The 24,458-nt window shown below is 49.2% G+C and overlaps 1 protein-coding gene across 1 annotated transcript; it reads left to right on the forward strand.

Annotated features, from left to right (window-relative positions):
- Nucleotides 1-493: 493 nt before the first annotated feature.
- On the forward strand, nucleotides 494-23,909 carry ANKLE1 (ankyrin repeat and LEM domain containing 1). The gene is made up of 10 exons (XM_048497811.1): nucleotides 494-971; nucleotides 3,593-3,745; nucleotides 5,613-5,718; nucleotides 7,310-7,418; nucleotides 7,944-10,500; nucleotides 10,576-10,907; nucleotides 18,560-18,722; nucleotides 20,265-20,436; nucleotides 22,774-22,903; nucleotides 22,995-23,909. Exons 1-10 carry the CDS (start codon nucleotides 853-855, stop codon nucleotides 23,162-23,164), a joined length of 4,011 nt encoding a protein of 1,336 aa, XP_048353768.1. The 5' UTR covers nucleotides 494-852; the 3' UTR covers nucleotides 23,165-23,909.
- The last annotated feature ends 549 nt before the right edge of the window (nucleotides 23,910-24,458 follow it).

A 24,458-nucleotide genomic window follows, 5' to 3' on the forward strand; every position in this document is an offset into this window, starting at 1 on the left:
CTTCCCTGATCTGACTCTGACCACTGTGACATGGTTGGCTTTCAGAGCTGACTACTGCTGGAATTTTTAATAAATGTATTTCCGCATCTTCTGGTTGCTTTGAAAAGGTGGCTCCTGTTAATCAACCACCTTGTTTCCCAGACATATACTTATTTTTTTAAAAAAATCCTTTCCAGGGGCATAGGTGGCAGATAATATCTTGAAAGACGCCACGTAACAAACGCTACACCGTGCTAAAAAAATCAGTATTTAAAGCCAAGCAGCAAAATAAACATCCATATTTAAACTAGACAGTGTCTGCAACCTGTGGCTTACCAGGTGTTCATGGACTACAATTCCCATCGGCCCCTGCCAGCTTGGCGTGGCCATGCTGGCAGGGGCTGATGGGAATTGTAGTCCATGAACACCTGGAGAGCCTCAGGTTGCAGACCCCTGACTGAAATCTGCTGCGCGGTTATGCCTCTCTCCGCCCCCAGTCTCCAACTGTCAATCAATAGATAGGCTATTGTTAGAATACCCTGAAGAAGAAGGCGGGAACATTGTGCTTCTCAGCCAATCCCTGCACAAGATGTTGACCGAGTGGTTGTTTCCAGCCAATCAATTGGACGATTTACGACATTCGCTGTAATCAGGCGGGGCGGGAACCTTCGAACCTCGCAAACAGGAAGATGGCGACGCTTCGCAGCCGGGTTGTGCGGATTTCCTCCTTGTGACCGGAACGGTGCTCGGCTGCACAGATGCCGCTTCGCAGGGTTAAGTGGCCGCTGTTTGCATGCACGGCGGTGGCCGAGACCCGGTGCTTCCTTGCCGGCCCCGACCGCGAGGAAATGTGCATGAACGGCCGGACTGCGCATGCCTCTCTCTGATGCAGCCTCTCTCTGCTCGCGATCTCCCCCTAATGGCAAAATGAGGCCAAGCACTTTTGAGCTCTCCGCCAGCCTGTGCGAAGCGCTGCGAGGCGAGGAAACTGAGTGAGTGTATGTGGGGATGTGTCAGTACGTGTCTGCGAGGCGGAGGGGTCTAGCAATGAACGCCTCTTGCATTTTTTTTGTACGACAAAACCATTATTCCAATTGAAAACCCGTTAAAAAAAGTCTGCCTATGTAATTTGCCTCCCCCTTTTTTTTCACTACCCTAATTTTTTTTGTAAAGGAAATCTACTCCTGCAAAAGGAAAAACTCAAGTGCCCCAAACCGCTTTTTGTAATAGACATTAGCTGATTTTGTAATTTCCTATGGTGGTTTCAAATTGCAGAAGCAGCAGACTTCACACCTGTTTAAAGTTTCTGTTTGCAAAATAAATCCAGTTCTTCAAACAACCCCCCTCCCCAGATCTACAAAGGTAAATATTTGCAGACAACACATTCGTTTTGTCAGATAGTTTTCATCTTTAAATTACTTGTGTTTGGGAGGCTGGCAACTTTTTGCATGTCATCCAAACCTTGAGATTCTTTCCTGTGCAAGAATGGGGTTCCTGAGTATGAACAAAGCGTGAACCTTTCCCCTCCTTGAAGTAATGTTGGAGGGTATCACCCATAGATAAAAATATAATGAAGCCAGGCAGTCCAAAATCATAATCACTGTCTACAGTATTTACACAGTGCTCCATATATGACACCTTGTAATCTTTACAACAGCTTTGCAAGGTAGGTCAGTGTAAGCCTCACATCACAGCCAAGAGACCACTTAACCCAGAATGACGTAACAAAAAACTGCCAGGTGAGTTCATGGAATAGTATAGATTTGAAACAGGAGTTTCCTGATATTTTGTACCATCTATTAGTTGATACGCTGTATTTGTTTTTGATGTATTCACTTCATTCTTTCTCCTCAACGGAAATCTAGAGTAGCTCACATCATTCTCCTCTCCTCCATTTTTTCCTCCTTACAACCCTGTAAGGTAGGCTAGGCTGAGAGATTGAGAGATGAAAGCATCCCCATGCCATTCAAGCCTTCTTCTTCATCATCTTTGAGGAAATAATTGTTTATTTTTGTAGAATCGATGGGCCTTGCTATTCTTTTTGTCAATATTAGTTGAATTTCTATTTTCTCGTCTCTTATTTATTGAAATATTTATTTATATCTGCCCTTTCCTTGCGGCTTGAGGTTGCATACAAATTAAATTAAAAGCATCACAATTTGAAACCACCACAAACCCCCCCCCCCCAAAACTGCCCCTCGTTCTCAAAGGAAATGCACGAGTTAGAAATAAAACTTATCTGTGGCAAGTCCTGAGAATTTATAAAAATTGTACGTCCCCTCACCTTAAGGTAAGCTCACCCCACACCCACCCCCCATCGTGGTGGGGAATCAGCCAAAAGCCCAGGTCAAGAGTCTGGTCTTCACCATACGCCAAAACCTCTGACAGACCTCTAGTGGGAGAGGGTTCCACAGAATGTCCAGATACTGTATAATTTCCAAGTAATTAGAAGTTGCCATCCTTGAAAACAAAACAAAACCTTGTCTTTTTTATTCTGATTCATATCCTAAGACTGTCTGTTTTTTTCCAGCCTGCGCAAAGGCATGTCTGGGCATGCAGCCACTGATGTGGTTGCAGGACGCGTCTTTCAGTTCATGCTTGGCTATCATTTCCAGTGTGGTGTTTTACCAAAATGTGTTACGAGAATCTGAAAAATTGAACTTCAGAGTTTAAAGGACCCTTTGCCAAAACCTAGGATGGAGTCTGGTTTACACCATGTAGATCTTGGATTGTTGGGTTTAGAGGAGCAAACATGAGCAGAGATTAAGAACTGAAGGTTTATACAGTCCTTTGGGAACCAAAAAGAGGTTTAGCTAAGGCGTGGGTCCCCAGCATTATGTACCCACCAAACGGGCATCTTTCATTGGTGGCACAGTCAGGAGCAGCAGTGGTGTAGTGGTTAAGAGCAGGTGCATTCCAGTCTGGAGGAACCGGTTTTGATTCCCTGCTCTGTCGCTTGAGCTGTGGAGGCTTATCTGGGGTATTCAGATTAGCCTGTGCACTCCCACACACACCAGCTGGGTGACCTTGGGCTAGACACAGCTTCTCGGAGCTCTCTCAGCCCCACCCACCTCACAGGGTGTTTGTTGTGAGGGGGGAAGGGCAAGGAGATTGTAAGCCCCTTTGAGTCTCCTGCAGGAGAGAAAGGGGGGGATATAAATCCAAACTTTTCTTCTTCACTGCTATCTTAATTTTCCAGACAAGAACATAGGGGAGAAAATGATTCTTTAGATAACCTAGGACAAAAGCCATGTAGGGCTTTCAAGGACAAAAGCGACACCTTGAATTGATCTCAGTTGCCAGTATAATTTCTGAGATACAGGATTAATACATTTCTGTTGGTGTTGCAAGCGTTGTTTAGCAGTGCAGATTGCTTGAGGCAGGGATCTATTTAAAACAGTGTATATGTTGGTGCTAGATTAATTACAATAAGCAAGAATTCCCATCCTTGAGGGATTTCCACAAAAGTCTAGATGAGCCCCCCAAAGAGATTGTGGCCGCCATCCGAAAAATACTCTGAGTAGACCTGCTTACAATGGCTCCCTCTGTCTCTTAGGTATTGATCAGGCTGTCCCAGCTTCTTTAGATTTTCAGCTGTGTTCTTGATTTTCAGGATGGTAGAAATTCTTCTGAAAAGGGGCGCAGACCCCAGCCTGGTTCTGCCAGATGGGATTGCCGCCATCCACTTGGCTGCTGGCATGGAGCAGGAGAGTGGGGTTCGGTGTCTTGGCCTCATCCTTCAATATGGCGGAGATCCCAATGTCAGGTACTCGGGAGGGCCTGCTACTTTGGCGGGAGGGGCAGAATCTTATAAAATATGCAGCAACAATCATCATCATGTTGTTCAAATTCATATTCCACCAATAACAGGAGACGGTGAGCATTTGTATTTGCGTTTATGGGCAGCGTCAGTATGGACTGAGGGCAGGGGTGGATTGGCCCTTATGGCCACCGAGATGTCCTCTGGCGGGCTGACATGCAAACCTAGACCTGAGTGCTTCAGATAAGGTGTGCTCTGCCAAGCTGTGTGCAGCGTAGGGCTGGCTAGGCAGGTAGACTGTTTGGGACTTTCTCCCACCCCCTCTTTTGCAGGGGCAGGAACCTTTCCAGGCCTTCTTTCCCTCCTGGTGCATCTTCCCTTGACTGTCTCTGCCTTACATTTCATGCAAGAAGTCTCACAACACCCAGATCTTATTCGAATCAAACCAAGGCCCAAAGCATCCAAGTGGCTGAGTTGTAACTACGTCTGCTTAGCTGCTGCAGAGTTCTGGTTTTACTTGAAGTCTGAACGGGCTACCGTGCTTTGCAGTTCTGAACAAGGGACACTGCCAGCTCGAGCAGCTTAGAATGACACATAGATGGTTCAAAGGGTTTGAGGAGAATCTCAAGTCAGTGTTAAGGTATGTGCATCTGCAAGGGGTTGGTTCTGATAGAACAGTGGTGGCGAACCTGTGGCACGGGTGCCAGAGGTGGCACTCAGAGCCCTGTCTGTGGGCATGTGCAGAGTTCATCATGTGGGGGGGAAATCGCCCCCCCCCCCCTCACATCTAGGCTGGCCTGGGCTGCTGGGCTCGATTATTAGCATCAAACCTAAGACCTAGTTTTGGGGAAGCAGTGTAGGTAACCCTGTTGAGCGTTGTTAAACCCCACTGATTTTTCATGTGAAGAACTAAAGCGGATCCTTTACCTGGGAATAAGCTCAGTTGCTGGCAATGGGGCTTGCTTCTGAGTAAACCCTCCTAGGGTCGTGATTCACCCGTTGGAAGAGTTGCACGGTTGCTTCAAAGCAAAGCCACCGACTACCACCAAGCTTACTCCTGAGTAACGCATGCCTCGGAGCCAACCGGTTTTTCTAAACTAAAACCTCAGTATTCAGGTTAAATTGCCGTGTTGGCACTTTGCGATAAATAAGTGGGGTTTGGGTTGCAATTTGGGCACTTGGTCTTGAAAAGATTCGCCATCACTGTGATCGAAGAACTGAAACTACCCAGTTCTTTAGCAGAGAAAAAGCAACGCAGCAGGGTTATAAAAAGGAGTTATCCTTTAATAAAGTTCTAAGTACACAAATGTAAGGATACAAAAATATGTTTACAAAAAAGAGGAAGACCAAAATAGTCATGTGCTACAAAGCCCTGGCAGACAAACCAGCTTACACAAACAAGCAAACAAGGAAAAAGTACAGCAGCACCGCAGACAATAATACAGCATAAGGCCAAGGGGCAAAAAGGTAGAGGAAAAAGGAAGGAGAGATAAGGAGTATGGAAAAGCTACACCCTAATATACAGCATTGAAGGTCACCCTCAATTAACAAACTACCCAGCTGCCCTGTATTAACATACAATAACCAAATAGTGCAACTGTTTTGCTCCTACAATAACTTACACAAGAGATGCCAAATATTCTAATAGGTTCAAAGTTATCCTGAATCTAGCCGCTGCTGGAGGCAAAAAGCAGAGGACGGATATTGCCTTTACACCTTGCCTGTGTGCTTCCCGCTAGCATCTGGCAGACCACTCTGGGCCAGCCCTTTGTCCAACCAAGCAAGACTGCGCTTATCTTCTTAAGTTTCTCAGTGCAATTTTTGTCTAAAGAGTTTGCTGCGACTCCCTTGTCCTGCATCCCTGTTATTTCAGGTCTGTGGATGGTCTGACCCCTTTGCATGTGGCAGCTTCCTGGGGATGCTATACCTGCTTAAAGCTCTTGCTGATGGAAGGAGGAGATACCAGTCTGGAAGACCAGGTGAGTTAGAACGTCACTGGAGATGATGGACGCAAGGCAGTCCTGCCTCTGACGGGGAAAACTGCCACTCGGATATGTTGGCACCTGAGTCTATGGGAGTGCTTCTCTAGCATCTAATCTCTGTTGGGGAGGGGGGCGAGCTGTGGGCTGACAGAGGGAGAGTGCAGACGGAAGAGGGCAATTGTCTCAGCAAGGGAGCAGGCAATCTCATGTGTAGCTCTGCCTGGAAGTGTGGCAGCGTGGTTTAACTCTACATCTGGGAGAGGATGGAGCTGCAAGGCCTGTCTCTAGTGATGGGCAAATCTCATAACGACAAGGGTTAAAGAGAATTCACCACAGAACGTGCACGTGAATAAATATTTTTTGTTTTGCCTTCTTGAACTGTGGAGGCTTAGCTGGTGAGCCAGATTAGCTTGTGCACTCCAACACATGCCAGCTTGGGCTAGTCACAGTTCTTTGCAGCTCTCAGCCCCACCCACCTCACAGGGTGTTTGCTGTTGTAGGGGGAGGGAAAGGAGATTGTAAGCCCCTGAGTCTCCTTACAGGAGAGAAAGGGGGGGGATATAAATACAAACTCTTCTTCTTCTTCTGCTTTAGTGATCTCTGTTCCATTCAGGCTCAGTATACAAAACATACTTCACACCAGCTTTATACCAACAGAGTTGACAATAGATTCTAGATAATCTCAGGTGGAAGCAGAGGTGGGATCCAACCAGTTCTCACCACTTCTCTAGAAGTGGTTACTAATTTTTTCTGAGTGCCGAGAAGGGGTTACTAAAGCAACCTCCTTGCCCAATAGGGACTGGAGGTGTGTGTGTGTGGCGGCACCACTGTTTGAATCCCACCACCATCAGAACCTGTTATTAAAATTTTTGGATCCCGCCACTGGGTGGAAGCCAAGTAAACTAGTAGCTGAGTTCTAGGTGGGTATAGGACAGTGGTGGCGAACCTATGGCACGGGTGCCAGAGGTGGTACTCAGAGCCCTCTCTGTGGGCACGCGTGCACAGAGTTTGTCATGTGGGGGAGGGCGATAGGTAACCCTGTTAAGTGCTGTTAAACCCCACTGATTTTCATGGGAAGAACTAAAGCACAATCCTTTACCTGGGAGTAAGCTTGGTTTCTGGCAACGGGGCTTGCTTCTAAACCCTCCTAGGGTCGTGATTCACCCGTTGGAAGCGTCGCACGGTTGCTTCAAAGCAAAGCCACCGACTACCACCAAGCGTACTCCCGAGTAATGCGCGCCTTGGAGCCAACCGTTTTTTTCTAAACTAAAACCTCAGTATTCAGGTTAAATTGCCGTGTTGGCACTTGGCGATAAATAAGTGGGATTTGGGTTGCAGTTTAAGCACTCTGCCTCGAAAAGGTTCGCCATCACTGGTATAGGAAAACCAAACACAGGTTCTTCTAGATTGGTTTTCATTGTCAGACTGAAAAGAAAGAGTCTCTGAAGGCATTTCCAGTGCATTCATCAGGACCTGCATATTTAACTTTCAAGAGTGAAAACAGTTTATTCGGCTGAGGTGGCCAGATGGTGAATTTGTCATCAATCTGTGGGAAATCAGTTTCTCATCATGTGCTTTTGTCTTTCAGGATGGGAACAGAGCTGTCGATCTAGCCATGGAGCAAGGGAACGAGATGTGCGTCCGTATCCTCCAGCAGTTCCTGGGAGAATCAAGACTGGAGCAGAACTCCCGGATGTGTAGGTTCTGAGCTAACAGGGCTTGAAATGAGCCCCCCCCCCCCCCTCAGACTTCAGCATCGGGGGAGCCAGCATGGTGTTGTGCAGGACAACCGGGCTTGTTTCCCCACTCCTATATTCCTGCTGGGTGACCTTGGGCTAGTCTCAGTTCGTTCAGAACTCTCTCAGCTCCACCAACTTCACAAGTTGTCTGGTGTGGGGAGAGGAAGGCAGAGGCGGAGCTATAAGGAGGGGAGGCTGTGCCACGCACCAGGCATGCCCCAAGGTTTCCTGGGAAGTGTAGTTCCCACCAGACTGTTTTTCAGCCTGAACTTTTTCAAGTTGAACTAAAGTAAGGGGCGGGGCACCATTTTCTCCCCCTATGCCACTGGAGGAAGGGAAAGGAATTTGTAAGCCGCCTTGAGTCTCTTTACAGGAGAGAAACGCGGGGTATAAATCCAAAGTCATCGTCTTCTTCTCCATGCCTGGATCTGATGCCCAGGAAACATAACCCGTGTTTTCTTTTTCCTTCCTGTCTGCTGTCAGCCCACAGGAGAACCGAGAGCTTCCTCTCCACGGACACAAAACGTGATTCGGAAATAGGCAGCTGGCTATCTGAGGACGACAGCTTTGGCGACAGGACCCTGAAATCTCCCTCGAAAGCGAGTCTGGAAGATGAGGGACCAGGCGGTCCCATCCGCTATCTTGTTGGAGCTGCTCCAAATGGGAATCGTATCCCAGGGGAAGAAGTGTATTGCTCCGGGGAACATCCGTCCAACTCATTGCTGACTGAGGATACTCTGAGACAAGACGCGCTATGCAGTCAACGCACTCCCCACGCTCCAGCGGTAGCCTCCTCATCCGGCACATGGCACTCATGTCGCGACATTCCTGGAAACCTAACCCCAAGCCGGTCTACAATACGGCTTCCCAAGCATGACGAGTCACTGTGCCCTAAATCGGAAGGACGTATCGGCGGCCCCCAGCATCCCTGCTTCAGAAACACTACAGATGGAGGGTGGCGGTCATCTGCAAACGGAGCGGCTTCTCAAGGCAGCATCTCTCCTGACTCTTCAGTTGTCTCCCAGTCAGAAACTCCTAAACTGAGCCCGAATGTAGCGAGTAGATTCTGGGGAAGCCCCCAGGCCGCTCCCCTTTGTGCAATTCAGGACGCATATGAAGCAGAAACAGAGGACGCTGATGCCACTCTCAACCTTTCTCGGTACAAGAGTTTTCTTGATCCGGATCTGGTGGTGAAGGTCACCGGCCAGGAAGGGCTGGACGTCACCTCCCCGGATCACGCCTACCTTTTCCCCCAGTTAAATTCCACAGCCGCGCTGGACTTGGAAAAGACTGTGGTGGACCTGCCGTTTCTGGCCAGGGCACGTGGGAAATTGGAGGGGTGCCAAGAGGAAGGGAAATCTTTGAGTGACAGCTCAGATGGTGGCGGCAGCCAGTACGCTTCGTGCAACAGCGAATGCTCTGCAAGCTTCTCAGAAGGGCCGTGCGACAGCGAGGCTCAGAAATACGCGGAGACGAAAGCAGACTTCTTTGGTTCTCCGTGCCGTTTCGGCAATGTACAGCGTAATAGTTGGTCGCCCCAGATGTCCCAAGGCCCGTGTTCTGGTGTATCACAGTGCTGTTCAGGAGAGCATGCAGAGACACTGTCAGTACCAGTGGCTGGCAGAGACACGGTTTCTCCCATTAGATCTGGGGGCACGAGGCGCTTGTGTGAAAGATCCCATTTTAGAGAAGTGTTTTCCAAAATATATCCCGAAAAGGTACCTTTGGATCTTCACAACGGGCAGAGTGAATGTTTGGAGGACGTCAAACAGTCAGACCTCCCCCAAATGTCCCAGGATGAGCTTCAACCCACAGAGAACTGGAACTTTAGCACTTTGCCGTTGAGGGAATCGCAGAGCCTGAGTGTTCCCGATGATTCTAAAACAAAGGACACGGCTCCTTCAAAGGCTCCGGCTTCTGTGATCAGGAAAGAAGACTCTATTGCTGAATTGCAACAGAGATTGAACGGAGCCGCCTCTGCCGAAGTGTGGGCTGAGTTGAATGTGGACGCAGGGAAAAGGCCTGTGCTGGGTCTCTCTCAGAGCACGCAGGGCGCGGCAGAAAGAGGGGGGGATTCATGGGGCAGCGACACCATACTGATCCAGCAGAAATCAGAAGAGATGCAGCCTTTACCAGTCAGCCAGGACTCTACCATGCCTGCGGATGACCCAGTGGCCGTCCCTCATCATACTCTGAACATCAGAGAAGAAACCCCAGACCTGGAGATGAGGCTGAGGACGATGATGCTTGCAACCAAGGCTCACCGCTCGCCATTGCTCCCACTAGACCAAAGGCCCTGCCACGTTACACCCCGCTCCAAAAGCCGCACAAATGCCTCTGCCAGTCGTACCAGTGGCAGCGCCTCGCTCTTTGATGAAACCCTGGAGATGCCAAGACGCCCCAGGAGAGTGAGAAGTCTAGACAGGATGGCTCGTGAAGCAGGGCAGCAGGGGGCGGGCCTGAGGAGCAGGAGTTCACCTTGCCTTGAGAAAGAACAAACCAGCGTCCTGCAGGATACCGAGTTAATCGCAGGGAGCCCCAGAAGCTGCCAGCAAGCTAGCTGGCCGCAGTCTCACCTTTCAGGCCCTAACATTGGCAGCCTTGAAGCTCCAGCAAACTGGTCGCAGTCTCACCTTTCAGGCCCTAACATTGGCAGCCTTGAAGCTCCGGCAAACTCTGGGAGAAAGACTGGCACAAATGGCTCCAGTAGGGAGGCAGCTGTGAAACTTGGCGTCAATTGCCATGGGAGCTTAGTGGTGAAACCTCCCACAGTGGACACCACGTGGCTTCCGAGGGAGGGAGAGGAGGACTGCACGGACCACGAAGGGGCTGATGCTGTGGCTTCTGGTGTGGAGCTTGGAAATTCAGATGAGAGGCACGGCAGCACCAAAAGGCCACCCAAACCTTCGAGGGTCAGTTTCAGCAGGCTTTCTGCCAGAGAACCATCAAGCCTATTGGGACGCTTCAGCCCTCTGCCTGAAAGACTGAGCCCCAGTCCCAACTCCCGCAACTGGGATGTCCCACTGTCCCCCGGAGGCCGGTAATTCCTTTGTGAATCTTAGGTTCTCTCGCCGAAGTGTGTGGGAATACCTCTTGTGTGGGATCGCAGGGGATGAAGGGCGGCACACCCTTGTCGGTTGCGGCATGTAGCGCCCCAAGCAACAGACCCCTTTGTGCAGTACAACACTACAAGTTCCGAAGACACCATTATCTACGACTGGCAGTCGTACACAAAGAGCCAAGCGGCAGGGCCGTCAGACAAGGAGAACAGTTGCCCACGGGCATTTCTGGAACTGGGTCACCTCTCTGATGAGACTCTGGTCAGGAAGCTCCGAGACTTCGGTGTCAATCCGGGGCCTGTGACGGAGCTCACCCGGAAGGTTTACATGCAGCTGTTGGAGAAGCTGATGAGTGACCCAAAGAGCAAGGCTCGGAAGGGCTCCACAGGTGGGTGATCTTCCGCTATGGGCATCAGATCTTGGCGGGACCCTTTTAATCATATGGTTTTGCTCTTTCATGCAGGGCATCCATACTCATGTGAGAATCCAAAGAGGCTCATTGTCCATGCAGCTGGCCTGTCACGTTTGAGTTATGTTCCAAACTATGTCCCCAATGTGTGGGACTTCATTAACTCCTAGCTGTTTGACTCTCAGAGCTGTAGTGGGACATGGCGCAGAGGTGGATCCAGTTGCCTTTTCGCCAGGTTCTCAGAGGGTAGGTTAATACTAATTATTTGTGTGCGCCGCAGAAGGGGGTTACTAATTAAGGTGATTTTGCTTACCGCGGTTTTATTTTTTGCCTTTTTTTTTTTTTTTTTTTTTACGCCCCTCCTCTCAGCAGTAGCGCTGCCAAGAGAACCTGTGCCAGGCTAGCAGCGAGGTGCACCGGGCGCACTGCGTGGCAGCTCATGCCTCAAGGCATCGGACATTTCCGCCCAAGGACTTCCGGCGCAGCGGCTGCGTCGTTGCTACAGCCCCCGCCTTGGTGGAATGCTCCCCGGCCCCAGGAATGTAACGTTCCCGCCGTTTTTTTTTCCCATGCCCCGCCTCAGCCCCATTGGCGCTTACTTTCGCCACAGTTTGAATCCCACCACCATGTGGGAACTCTGTTACTAAAAAACTTTTGGATCCCACCCACTGGGTACCATAGTGTATGGGATGCAAGGAAGCCAGCCTCGTATCTCCCTATCCTCAGCCTTTACACATTCTGCGCATGTTGTCTTTGTGTTCAGGTACTGCTGAAAAGTTAAATATGGCACCGATATAAGAACAAGCCAGCTGGATCAGACCAAAGTCCATCTAGTCCAGCTCTCTGCTACTGGTGCAGAGTCTACCAGGGTGTCGCTTTGGGAGCTCACATGTAGGATGTGAACGCTAAATTCCGCCTTTCTTTAAGGCTGTTGCTCCCGGACACCTTTGGTTCGCTAAGGCATTTGCAATTCGCAGACAAAGAGGGATCAAGATTGGTAGCCAAGCAAACTCCGACTTCTCCTCCATAAATCTGTCCAAGTCTCCTTTTAAAGCTATCCAGGTTAGTGGGCCATCACCACCTCCTGTGGCAGCATATTCCAAACACCAACTGCCACAAGTTGCGTGAAGAAGTGTTTCCTTTATTAGTCCTAATTCTTCCCCCAGCATTTTCAATGAATGCCCCCCTGGTTCTAGTAAGTATTGTGAGAAAGAGAGAAAAATTTCTCCCCTGTCAACATTTTCTACCCCATGCATAATTTTGTAGACTTCAATCATGGGATCCCCCCTCAGTCGCCTCCTCTCCGTGAAATCTAAAGAGTCCCAAACGCTGCAGCCTCTCCTCATAAGGAAGGTGCCCTAATCCCTCAATCATCCTTGTTGCCCTTTCTCTAATCACTTTTTTCTATTCTCTCTCAATATCCTTTTTGAGATGCGGCACCAGAACTGGACAACAGTACTCCAGGTGAGGTCGCACCACTCTGCTTTATATAGGGGGATGATAATCCTTGCAGTTTTTATTCTCAATTCCTTTCCTAATGATCCCCAGCAGAGTAGAGTTTGCCTTTTTAATAGCTGCCATGCATTGAGTTGACATTCCCATGGAACTACTCCAACCTAAGACTTCTAAATCCCTTCTCCTGGTCTGTGACTGATTAGCACTGGACCCCTGCTGTAGCTTGTATGTGAAGTTTGGATTTTTTTGCCCCTATGCGTGCATCATCACTCTTACATTTTGCTACATTGAACTGCATTTGCTATTTCTTAGCCTTACCTTCACCTCAATTTCATCGAAGGTCCGCTTTTGGAGCTCCTTTCGCAATCCTTTTTCTAGTGGTTCTCACCACCCTACATAATGGCTCTTGGTATCATTCCTGCAAACTTGGCTACTCACCACCGCTACTCCACCCCCTACTTCCAGGTCATTGATGAATAGGTTGTAAAGAGTACTGGTCCCAAAACGGATCCTTGGGGGACACCCACCTCGGCTACATTCTCTCTCTCCATTGTGAGAATCTTCCCATTTACACCCACTCTTTTGTTTTCCTTGTTTCTCAACCAGTTTTTAATCCATAGGGAGGACCTCCCCTCTTATTCCTTTCATTGCTTTGAGTTTTCTCAACAGTCTCTGGTGAGGAACTTGGTCAAAAAGCTCTTTTTAAAACCAAAGTAGACAATGTCCACTGGTTCCCCCTTATCCATTACAAGTGTCTGTTTACACCCTCAAAGAACTCTAGTGTAAGTTTGTAAGACAGGGATTTGCTCTCTGCAAAGCCAGGCGCTGACTCTTTCTCAGCAGGTCTCAAGTTTTTGTACATGTTTCTTATAATTTTATCTTTAATGATAGACTTTCTACTAATTTACCAGGGAACAGATGTCAAACTGACTGACCTTGTAATTTCCCAGGTCCCCCCTAGATCCTTTCTTAAAGATTGGTGTGACATTGGCCATCTTCCAGCCTTCAGTGATGGAGCCTGATTGTGGGATAAGTTGCATATTAAAGTGAGAACATCAGCAAATTTCATGCTTGAGCTCTTTTAAGAACTCTTGGGTGGTTCATGCAATCTGTGTAATAGACTTGAAAACATTTAGTTTATCAATGGTCGCCAGAACTTCTTTTCCCTTTGTCTATCACTATCTTCGCTAGTTCCTTCTGGATCTCACCTCCTAAAGAAGCTTCTGGTTCAGGTGCGGCGAAAACGTTCCTTTCACCCCCTCTTGGGTGAAGACAGATGCAAAGCAATTCCATCTCAGCTTCTCTGCAATCTCCCTGCACATCTTTTAGCACAACCCCTTTGTTCCTTTGTCATCTAGAATCCAGCCTCTAATCCGCTTCCTTTGTTGGCCTTCCTGCTTTTTTTGATGCAAAACTTCTGGAGAACTGTTTGTTGCTGGTCTTGATGTTCGCAGCCATGCTTTTTCCTCATAATCCTTTTGCCTCCCCTTTACAGGCTAATCCTTCTGCTTCTCTTTGCCAAATTCTCATTTGTGTTCCCCTCTCATTATTCTTCTCATCAGCCAAACTGGACTTCCGTTTCTAAAAGACATTTCTTTTTTTTCTGATAATTTCTCAACCCTCTCTTTTGTTAACCATGGTGGTTTTCTTTGACTGGGTGCCGCCTTTTCTAACCTGTGGGAACACACATTCCAGCTGAGCTTTTATTACTGTGGTGCTTTTAAATAACCTCCAAGCATCCTGGACAGTTTTGACTCTCCTTGATTTTCCCTCTTCAGCTTCCCGTGCACTATCCCCCCTCATATCTTTGAGAAATTTCCCTTTCTGAAGGCGAATGTAACAACATTAGTAGTTGCCACTTGTTCGCGATGCTGAGATACTGGAATCGGCTGACAGCATTGTGGTCGCTGTTCCCTATTGGCTCAACAACACTGGACTTCCCCAAGACCAGGTCCTGGGTCCCACATAGAATTAGGATCTATGATCACTCTCTCCCTGGTTGGTTCCAATAAACCATCTGCTCTCTCTAAGCCACAGGGTCATTTAAAAGCATATCCAGGAATAAGTTTCCTCTCTCCTTTCTATGACCTGAACATGCATTTTTCCAGCTTTATATGATGATAGTTAAAATCACCCTATTACCACTCATACATTTTTGTTTCTCTTTGTTGGCCTCTTCTAATTCTCTCTTTTCCATCTCAGAATCCCTTCTTTGTGCACTTTTCTTGGTCTAGGGGGACCATAATATATTCCCTTAATATTAAACTGTCCTTCACACCTGGTATTGATATCCAACAGTGATTCTATAGGGGAACCAGCTCCCTTTGCATTTCTGTCTATTTTATGTGATACCTGCTCTCTTTGATGTAAAGGGCAACCTCCAACCCTGGAATGCTCTGTCCTAGTCCTTCGTATAGAGCTCGTGTAGCCTCGGTATAACAGTTATCCCACTGGTTCCCTCCTCATTCCACCATGTCTCTTGTAATGCCCACTATATCAAAGTCCCTTCAAAAAACTCTGTAATTCTAGCTCCCCCGCTTTTAGGTCGTAATGCTTCTACTATTAGCATAGAGACACCTGTATACCTTTGCTGTCTCTCGTCCCAACCTGGGATTTCTATGTGTTTTTACCCTCAAGTTCTTTGTGTAGACACTATCCTTGTCACTTGCACATTGCTATGTTCCTGCTTGTATGTGGCTTGATTTAGAAAAAACCTCCCTCTCTGACCGTATCCCCATAGATACTGTATTCCGAACCGGTTAAATCACCTCAGCTCCTATCGGGCTTCCCCAGAGATCAGGTTAAAAGCTGTTCTTGCCACCTTTTTAATGTTGAGCGCTACTAGCAGCCTGGTTCCTTCTTTGGTTAAGATGAAGCCCGGCCCCGCTTATACACAGGCCTGCCTTGTCCCAAAATGGTTCCTCTAAAGTTCCCTGACAAATCTGAAACCCTCTGCCTTACACCTCACCTTTTCTCTCATCCAACGCATTGGAGACCCCATCTCCTCAGCTTGCCTAGCTCGGCCTGCGTGTGGAACGGGTAGCATTTGAGAATGCCACCTTGGAGGTCCTGGGCTTCGAAAGCTCTGTTTTCCTAGCAGCTCTAAATTTCAGCTTTCCAGGAACTCTCCGAACCGGCTACATTTCTCTCTAATGCTGTTTGGTGCCAATGTGGGACCACAACTGCTGCACTCGCAATTCCCAGCACTGTCTTCAAAGGCTTCCCCTGCATCCTAAACGTAAGCAAGTGACATCTCGCTAGAAACCTTCGCACTCAGGCAGGCAAGTCACCATGCGGTCATCACGCCTCTCACAAACCCAACTCTCTACATTTCTAATGATCGAATCACCCACTACAAGGAGCCCCCCACCTCCCCGAGGGGTATCCTCAGTGCGAGAGGATAGCTGATCACCAGTTAAGGAAGGGATCCCATCTAAGGGAGCATCTTCCACCACCTCAGACTGGCCTGTGCACTCCAACCTTACCTCAGTTTCACCACCTCAGTTCTTATAAGAACATAAGAACAAGCCAGCTGGATCAGACCAGAGTCACCTGGAAAACAAGCTCTGGCTTGAAAATCCTGAAATTCCAAAACTGAGAAAAAGTGGAGGGGAGTCCGGGACCATCTTTCTCCATCCATCCCCCCCCCCCCCATTCTTACTTTCCCTCTCTGGCAGGACAGCTGTTAGGGTCTAATCCTGGGGAGCAAACCGCCTGTTTGAAGTTACCACTCACTCCACCTGAGTGGTGCAGGCGAGGCTTTTCTGGTGAACCAGCCTTGTTTCCGCACTCCTGCATTCCTTCTGGATGACCTTGGGGTAGTCATAGTTCTCTGGGAACTCTCTCAGCCCCACCTGCCTCACAAGGTGTCTGTTGTGGGGAGAGGAAGGGAAAGGAGCTTGTAAGCCACCTTGAGTCTCCTTACAGGAGAGAAAGATGGGATATACATCATCATCATCATCATCATCATCATCATCATTATTATTATTATTATTATTATTATTATTATTATTATTATTCCTCCCAGTTTTAAGGAAAAATAGCTGCTAATGGTAATAATGGAAGGGGAGCAGGGAATCTGCAATTTTCTGCAAGCTTTGATTGAATGTGAAGGGAACTTCAAAAGAGGGAGAATCCTACACACTGAGGAAGTGTATTCCGCTGTCGAATAGCCCTAACTGTCAGGAAGTTTTTCCTGATGTTTAGGTAGAATTTCTTTTCCTTCACCTTGAGCCCATTACACTGTGTCCTAGTCTCTGGAGCAGCAGAAAACAAGCTTGCTCCTTCTTCAACATGACATCCCTTCAAATATCTAAACATGGCTGTCATGTCACCTCTTAACCTTCTCTTCACTAAACTTAATATATCCAGCTACCTAAGTCTCTCCTCATTGGCATGGATTCCAGATCTTTTACCATTTTGGTCACCCTCCTCTGGACCCGTTCCAGCTTGAATTGCAGTGCCCAGAAATGAACACAATATTCCAGGTGATGTCTGACCAATGCAGAATAGAGAGGAACTATTGATCTAGACACTATACCAGGGGTCAGCAACCCTTACCATGCAAAGAGCCATTTGGACCCGTATTCCATGGGCCCGAAGATCTACCAAGCCAGAGATCTCCTCTGTAAGGAGCCGCCTCCGGTTCGCCCCCTCCACTCACCTTTCCTTCCAGTGCTGGAAGGCGGAGGCGCTGGGCAGGGAAACCCCCTCTGCTGATGGAGCAGGCAGCCAATTCCTTGGCTGCTGGCATAATGCTGCCAAAGGCTGGGAAGAAGAGTTGGATTAATATTCCCCCTTTCTCTCCTGTAAGGAGACTCAAAGGGGCTTACAATCTTCTTTTCCTTCCCCCCCACAACAACCACCTTGTGAGGTGGGTGGGGCTGAGAGAGCTCTGAAAAGCTGTGACTAGCCCAAGGTCACCCAGCTGGCATGTGTGGGAGTGCACAGGCTAATCTGAATTCCCCAGATAAGCCTCCACAGCTCAAGTGGCAGAGCAGGGAATCAAACCCGGTTCCTCCAGATTGGAATGCACCTGCTCTTAACCACTACGCCACTGCTGCTCCTGACTGTCCCACCAATGAAAGATGCCCGTTTGGTGGGTACATAATGCTGGGGACCCATGCCTTAGCGAAACCTCTTTTTGGTTCCCAAGGGACTGTATAAACCTTCAGTTCTTAATCTCTGCTCATGGTTGCTCCTCTAAACCCAACAATCCAAGATCTACATGGTGTAAACCAGACTCCATCCTAGGTTTCGACAAATGCTCCTTTAAACTGCATGTGAGCTCCCAAAGGCACCTGGTGGGCCACTGCGAGTAGCAGAGAGCTGAACTAGATGGACTCTGGTCTGATCCAGCTGGCTTGTTCTTATGTTCTTATGTTCTTAAACTCTGAAGTCCAATTTTTCAGATTCTCATAACACATTTTGGTAAAACACCACACTGGAAATGATAGCGAAGCATGAACAGAAAGACACGTCCTGCAACCACATCACTGGCTGCATGCCCAGACATGCCTTTGTGCAAGCTAGAAAAAACAGACAGTCTTAGGATATGAGTCAGATTAAAACAGCTCAGGCGGCAGAGCAGGGAATCAAACCCGGTTCCTCCAGATTAGAATACACCTGCTCTTAACCACCACGTCACTGCTGCTCCTCCTCCCCTGGCCAGGCTGGGGAGTGGTAGGGGCTGGTGGTGGTAGAAGCCCTGGGATGCTGGCACGGTGTCCAGTGCCGCATCCCAGTGCCACAGATCGCCACAGCGGCCGTACGCCCCTCCCACAGGCTAATTCAGGTCTTTCCCTTTGGAAGGGGTCGCAAGTCATTAATCATTTAAGCAATCTAACTAATTTTGGCTACATTTCCTATTGTTAATCTTTGGAAAAGAAGCTAACAAACAAATACATGTGATTATGTACACACGAAAAAGCTATTGATTCTCGGCAATCTTGTTGTCCACTAAGGTGCTACTGGACTCAAATCCAACTTGACTTTTGACTTGATTAATGTACAGCCAGATTTAATGAGATGCAGGTTGTATAAAACACGGCTTTACGTTGTTTTCCTGGACAAGTTTGGAGAGATACCTGCCAGTATGGCTGGCTCCTGAACACTCATCTCCGGCTGGTTGTGGTCTTTTGCCAGGCAGGAATGGCATTCTCTTTTCTTTTACCCAGGATACAGTCCGGAGCTTTCTTCTGCCCTGGAAACATATCATATCCCAGATGGCAAAGACGATGAGATGACTCTGTCCAGGCAGTTTGACCAGCCAGACAAGAACCGGAAGTGGAGGGAGGGCGTCCTGAAGTCGAGCTTCAATTACCTGCTGTTGGATCCCAGGTAAGAAATCCCCTCTCCAGGCTTGCTACTTGAAGGCTGTCCCTAGTTTTGAGCTCTGATGAAGAGCTGGAAATGAAACCCCCGTGATGGTCGTGGGGAGGGGTTGCTCGAAGGCTGATTTCCCCCCATTCCCATCTCAGACATTTCCTCTGAGCAGCAGTGGCGTAGTAGGTTAAGAGCAGGTACATTCTAATCTGGAGGAACCGGGTTTGATTCCCAGCTCTGCTGCCTGAGCTGTGGAGGCTTATCTGGGGAATTCAGATTAGCCTGAGCACTCCCACACATGCCAGCTGGGTAACCTTGGACTAGTCACAGCTTTTTGGAGCTGAAAACTGCTTGGGGGAACTACACTTCCCATGAAACCTTGGGGCTTGCAAGGTCTCCTGGGAAATGTAATTCCCGCTAGGCCATTTTCAGCCTGAAGGGAACAGGCTACTTCTCCATCCTGCACTATTTCAATAAGGTAAGTGTGGGGGCGGGGTGCCGCGGGGGGGTATTTTCCGATCCCCCCGGCATGTACCCAGTGCAACGCCCCAGCCTCCTGGTAGCTCCGCCTCTGGACCACGTCAAGAAGAAAGGGGGAAGCGGATTCATACCTCTCTGCTGTTCCCCTGGCTTGGACGACTTCCAAAGAGAGTCACATTTCTTGAGAAGTAGAAGAGTTTGAATTTATATCCCCCCTTTCTCTCCTGTTGGAGCTCTCTCAGCCCCCCTTTCTCTCCTTCTGTTGTGAATCTCTCTCAATCTTCTCGCAGAGTAAACGTAAGCAGGGAGGGGTGTACTGTCCTAGGGACCTGGGGACACTCATGTCCCCATGCGCTTGCCTTTTGGTCATATGGGAGGGGGCACTGGATGCCCCCCACACATGACAAAATGGCATGTGCCCAAGCCGCCCACTGTGGTGCCCCACACCCCTCCTGCAAGCCCTGGGAAGAGCAGGAGCCGGCCTCCAGGGACACAAGGGGAAACTCTACGGCGGGCGGCAGTGGCACCCTGTCTCCCAGGCTCTCTGCAGGCTAGCTTCTTCCCTCCCCAGGCCCTGGGGAGAGCAGGAGCCGGCCTCCAGTGATGCGGGGGCTCTGTGGCAGGCGATGGCGGCACCCCACCCTCCCTATCTCTCTGCAGGGCCTGGGGAGCAGGAGCCGGGCTGCATGAATGTTGGAGGGGGGTGGGGGGGCTCCGTGCTTTCAAAAGCCAGCCTGCATGGAGGCTGTGGGTAGGCGCCTGGGGAAGGAGTTGTCTCCGGGCGTTATTTCTCCCCGCTATGCCTCTGAACGTAAGAGAAGCTTATTGTTAAGGCTAGTTTTGGCTCTTTGCTTCAGCTTTATGACCCTGTATGAAGAGTGAACGGGAGTGGGAGGTCGTGCGTGGAAGCTGTGTGTGCTTGCCCATTGAGAATTCTCCAAGCCTTGCCTTTCCTGCACAATGCAGCAGACCTCTTGGCTTGGTGGAATGTCTCTGTGCATCGCACCAAGCCTACGCACAGCAGCTGTGTCCCGGTTAACTTGCCTGCGGTTATATCTCTGCCTCTCGTTCTTTCAGGGTCACCCAGAACTTGCCCTTCCGCTCGCAGTACGTGAGCCAGCAAGAATGCTTCCGGACCTTCATCAGTGCCATCTTCTACGTGGGGAAGGGGAAGCGGTCCAGGCCCTATTATCACCTTTACGAAGCCTTGACCCACTTCAAGGAGAGTCGGAGAAAGCGCAAGGCCAAGGTCCAGACTCACTTATTCATCTGTTCCTCTGGTGTTGTCTTACAGCAACTGAGGCAGCATGTTGTTTCGGCCCGTGAGAGATGCAGGGGACAACTCTGCTTTCCCATCCCTCTCCAAGCCCTTTTATTGACAGTTTACAAGTGGAAAAACAAACAGGGCAGGCGCGGTGGCAACAATGGACAAGCAAAAGAGCAACGGGTTAGAGCAGAGGGAATTTTCTGGCATTTGCACGCATTACACACATTGGAGCTAGAAGGGTCTGCGCAATGTCAGCAGTTTTCTCCAAAACCACATTTGGGAAGGAAAAGGTTCAGTTCCGGAGAGGCCTTTTTTCCAAGCAGCTCATTACTTGCGTTTGACTCAGGTCGCCCGGATAGTTGGGGGGGCCAGCCCTTTTTTCAAGCAAGCTAAATGTACTGCCGTACTCGAGAGCCTCCCGGGCGCTGTGAGACCCCTTTCCAAGCAGAATGGCTGCCGTACTCGGGAGCCTCCCAGGCGCTGTGCCCCCCCAACACTCTGGGGGGAAAAATTATACGAAGGAGTTGGTGGTGGGGGCCAGTCCTCCTGGCGGAAATCAAATTCAGTCTTAAAACTCAGCTCAGCCGGGGGTGGATAAGTCTCTGGATGCGCCCCCCACATTTCATTGGTTTTGGGAGGGGCTCCAAGGAATAGCTGTATTTAGTGCTGGAACATACAAGGAGCTCTGCTGGATTAGAACCAAGGGCCATCTAGTACAGCATTCATTTTCCCACAGAAGCCAGAAGGAGTGTAAACAGGGCACAGGGGCCAAAGGACCCCCTCCCCCCCACACACACACCATGCTTTCTCACAGTGTCTGCTCTTCAGAGGTATGATGGTTCTGACTACAGACGTTATCTATGGCTCACAGTGTGGTGCCAGAATGGTGTAGTGGTTAAGAGCAGGTGGATTCTAATCTGGAGAACTGAGTTTGATTCCCCACTCCTCCACCTGAGTGGCAGAGGCTTATCTGGTGAACCAGATGTGTTTCTGCACTCCTACATCTGCACTCCTACATCCGCCCCTCGTGTTGTCCTGCACACTGGCTATCTATTGGACCATCTGCCAATCCCCTCCCTTCCCAGGGTTTGATCACTGGAGTTGGGTGCCAGACGTCTTCTATTATTAATCAAATTATTTATTGAAGGCTACTACTGCTGCCGTAGTTTTATAGTTTTAAGGTTTTGTATTTTAATTGGGGTTATTCGATTTGTTTTATTGTATTGTTGTTTGTTGTGCACCGCCCTGAGCCCTTTGGGGGTAGGGCAGTTTATCAAATCAATCAATCAATCAATCAATCAATCAATCAATCAATCAATCAATCAATCAATCAATAAAAATACATTCCTGCTGCGTGACCTTGGGCTAGTCACAGTTCCTTGGAACTGTCTCAGCTCCACCTATCTCACAAGGCGTCTGTTGTGGTGAGAGGAAGGGAAAGGAGCTTGTAAGTCGCCTTGAGTCTCCTTACAGGAGAGAAAGGTGGGGTATACATCCAAACTCTTCTTCTTTATAGTTACTTGAAGACTTTTGTTCACTCTCCTTTCAAAGGACCAAACTAGATTTGGCAGATGGTGTGGGTGAGGGAATCCATGCATAGTTATGCAGATGTCCACTGATATCTCTCTGTCGGGGTCTTTTTACTGAATCCTGGCCACAGGGGCTGCTGAACCTTCACCCCTGTCTTGCTGGACTTGACTCAATCCCTGTTTTCACTGCTTTTCTTTCGGCTCGAAGGAGGAACATTGTGGTTGTGACAGAAAATGCTGTCAAGTCACGGCTGATTTAGGCCGGCCTTGTAGCGTTTTCAAGGCAGGAGGCTTTTGGAGGTGGTTTGCCATGGCCTGCCTTCGTGAGAACAGAGAGAGTTCTGAGAGAACTGTGACTAGCCCAAGGTTGCCCAGCAGGCTTCACATGGAGGAGTGGGGAATCAAACCTGGTCTAGATTAGAGTCTGCTACTTTTAACATTATTGTTCTTTAGACTGGAAAGTTGCAGCCCAGGATTTAGAGGGCTGGCATTAAACTATTCTGTGAAACTGGTTTTTCCCACTTCTCCATGCCCCACAAATATTTACTATGAGATCTGGCGTGGCACCTTCCGGAGGGACTTAGTCCCCACCCCATTTTCCCTAAATGTGTTAGGGGAGCCGGTGGTTGATCTGGAGGTCGCCCACTCTGTTGGGCTGTAGTGGCCAAGTGTCTTTGTGTCTTCAACTCCCCAAATTCAGATTTTTAGATGGAGACAGCTACTGTGATCCACTAGTTTTCCCTGTTTCCCTTCCTCTGTCTCTGAGTCCCCTCTCTGTCTTCTCTTCCAGGCATGTCCCAAAGTCCAGCACATTTTGGAAATCTGGGCGAGTGGAGAGGGTGTCATATCCATGCACTGTTTCCAGAACGTCATCCCCGTGGAGGCCTACACGCGAGAGGCCAGTATGGTGGATGCCATCGGTAAGGATCAAGCAAAGGGCGGCCAGTAGTCTGCCATCTCTTTTGCACACGACCTGGCTCCTCCTGACCCTTCTTTCCTCTCTGCTTTCAGGGCTGAAGATGCTGACCAATCAGAAGAGGGGGGATTACTACGGCGTTGTGGCGGGCTGGCCCATGAAGCGGCGCCGGTGCTTGGGCATCTACCTGTTGCACAGGGCAATGCAGATCTTCCTGGCGGAAGGGGAGCGGCAGTTGCGGCCCGCTGACATCCACACGAGCTAATGATGGGCTGGTTGCTATTGCTTTGCCAACCCAGCAGTGGTTCAGGCTGCGTGGCGACCTCTTGCTAGTGCCCAGTTGTTGGGATCTGGTTGGAACTGGCCAGTGAGATGGGCCTTGGCACTCTCCTGAAGAGGGGGTTTGTGGGAACTGGTTGCCACTGTATCCCTGAGGCTAGAGCTGCCAGGAATCCTGTTTAGAGTAGCTGCAGGTCCGGCTGTCTGATGCAAACTACACTGCCTGCTGCCTGCGAGTATACCAGACTCCCTACATTAGAAAGACTCATTTGGGATAAACTGATGCTCTCCACCTTCCACAATGTGAATCGCGCCCCCCCCCATATTAGTTATTGACTGCAGTGGCAGATCTGCCAGAGGGACATGACCCTGGGCACCACCCATAGGTCATGTGGGGGGGCACAATTGACCCCGGGCACCACCCATAGGTCATATGGGGGGAGCACAACATCACCCCCCACATGAACTACCCTCCCTCTGGCAGATACCCTCCCGGCCTGGCTGCTGCCCTCGGCTAAGAGGTGCCCAGTGGACCCACGGCAGGCTCCTTTCCCAGCTGCTCCTGAAGGAGCCTGTCGCAGGCCCACTGGGTGCCCCTCAGCTGGGGGCAGCAGGTTTCCGGCCTGGCTGAGGTAAGTGGGGCAGGGAAGGGGGGCGCTTGGGCTGAAGTTGCCCCAGGTGCCATTTTCTCTCCGTACGCCTTTGATCAGGGGTCTTCAAACTATGGCCCTCCAGATGTTCATGGACTACAATTCCCATCAGCCCCTGCCAGCATGGCCAAGTGGTAGGGCTCATGGGAATTGTAGTCTATGAACATCTGGAGGGCCATAGTTTGAAGACCCCTGCCTTTGATCGACTGCACCTCTTTTTCACATTTGTTAGGGATTATGAGCACTTAGCAAATGTTAAGCGATAAGTTTACTTTTTAGAAACATAGGAAGAGAGCATCTGCCTTGCATTCCAGCCAACTTGTGAAAGGTGCCAGAGGTCTTCCTTAATGGCTTTTTGAGTAAGTTTCCTCATTTTAGAAATGAAATCACTGCTGTAGCTAGACTGACTGAATGTTCATCAGTCTTTTTTTTTTTAAATCAGGTTCTCCTTTCCTAGAACACTTTTCTATGTTATGAGAACTGATTTAGACTACAATTAATTGTTTTATACCTCTGGGTTTTATACTTTTTGATACTTTTCTAGTTGTGGCAGCATTAAATAATATTGCTCATCTTGGGCTCTGGGCCTCAACTCCTTCCTTCTCATCGGCACTCATGGCGATTTCTGGT

This window comes from Sphaerodactylus townsendi, linkage group LG05 (assembly GCF_021028975.2).
Source record: "Sphaerodactylus townsendi isolate TG3544 linkage group LG05, MPM_Stown_v2.3, whole genome shotgun sequence".
Classification (NCBI taxonomy): domain Eukaryota; kingdom Metazoa; phylum Chordata; class Lepidosauria; order Squamata; family Sphaerodactylidae; genus Sphaerodactylus; species Sphaerodactylus townsendi.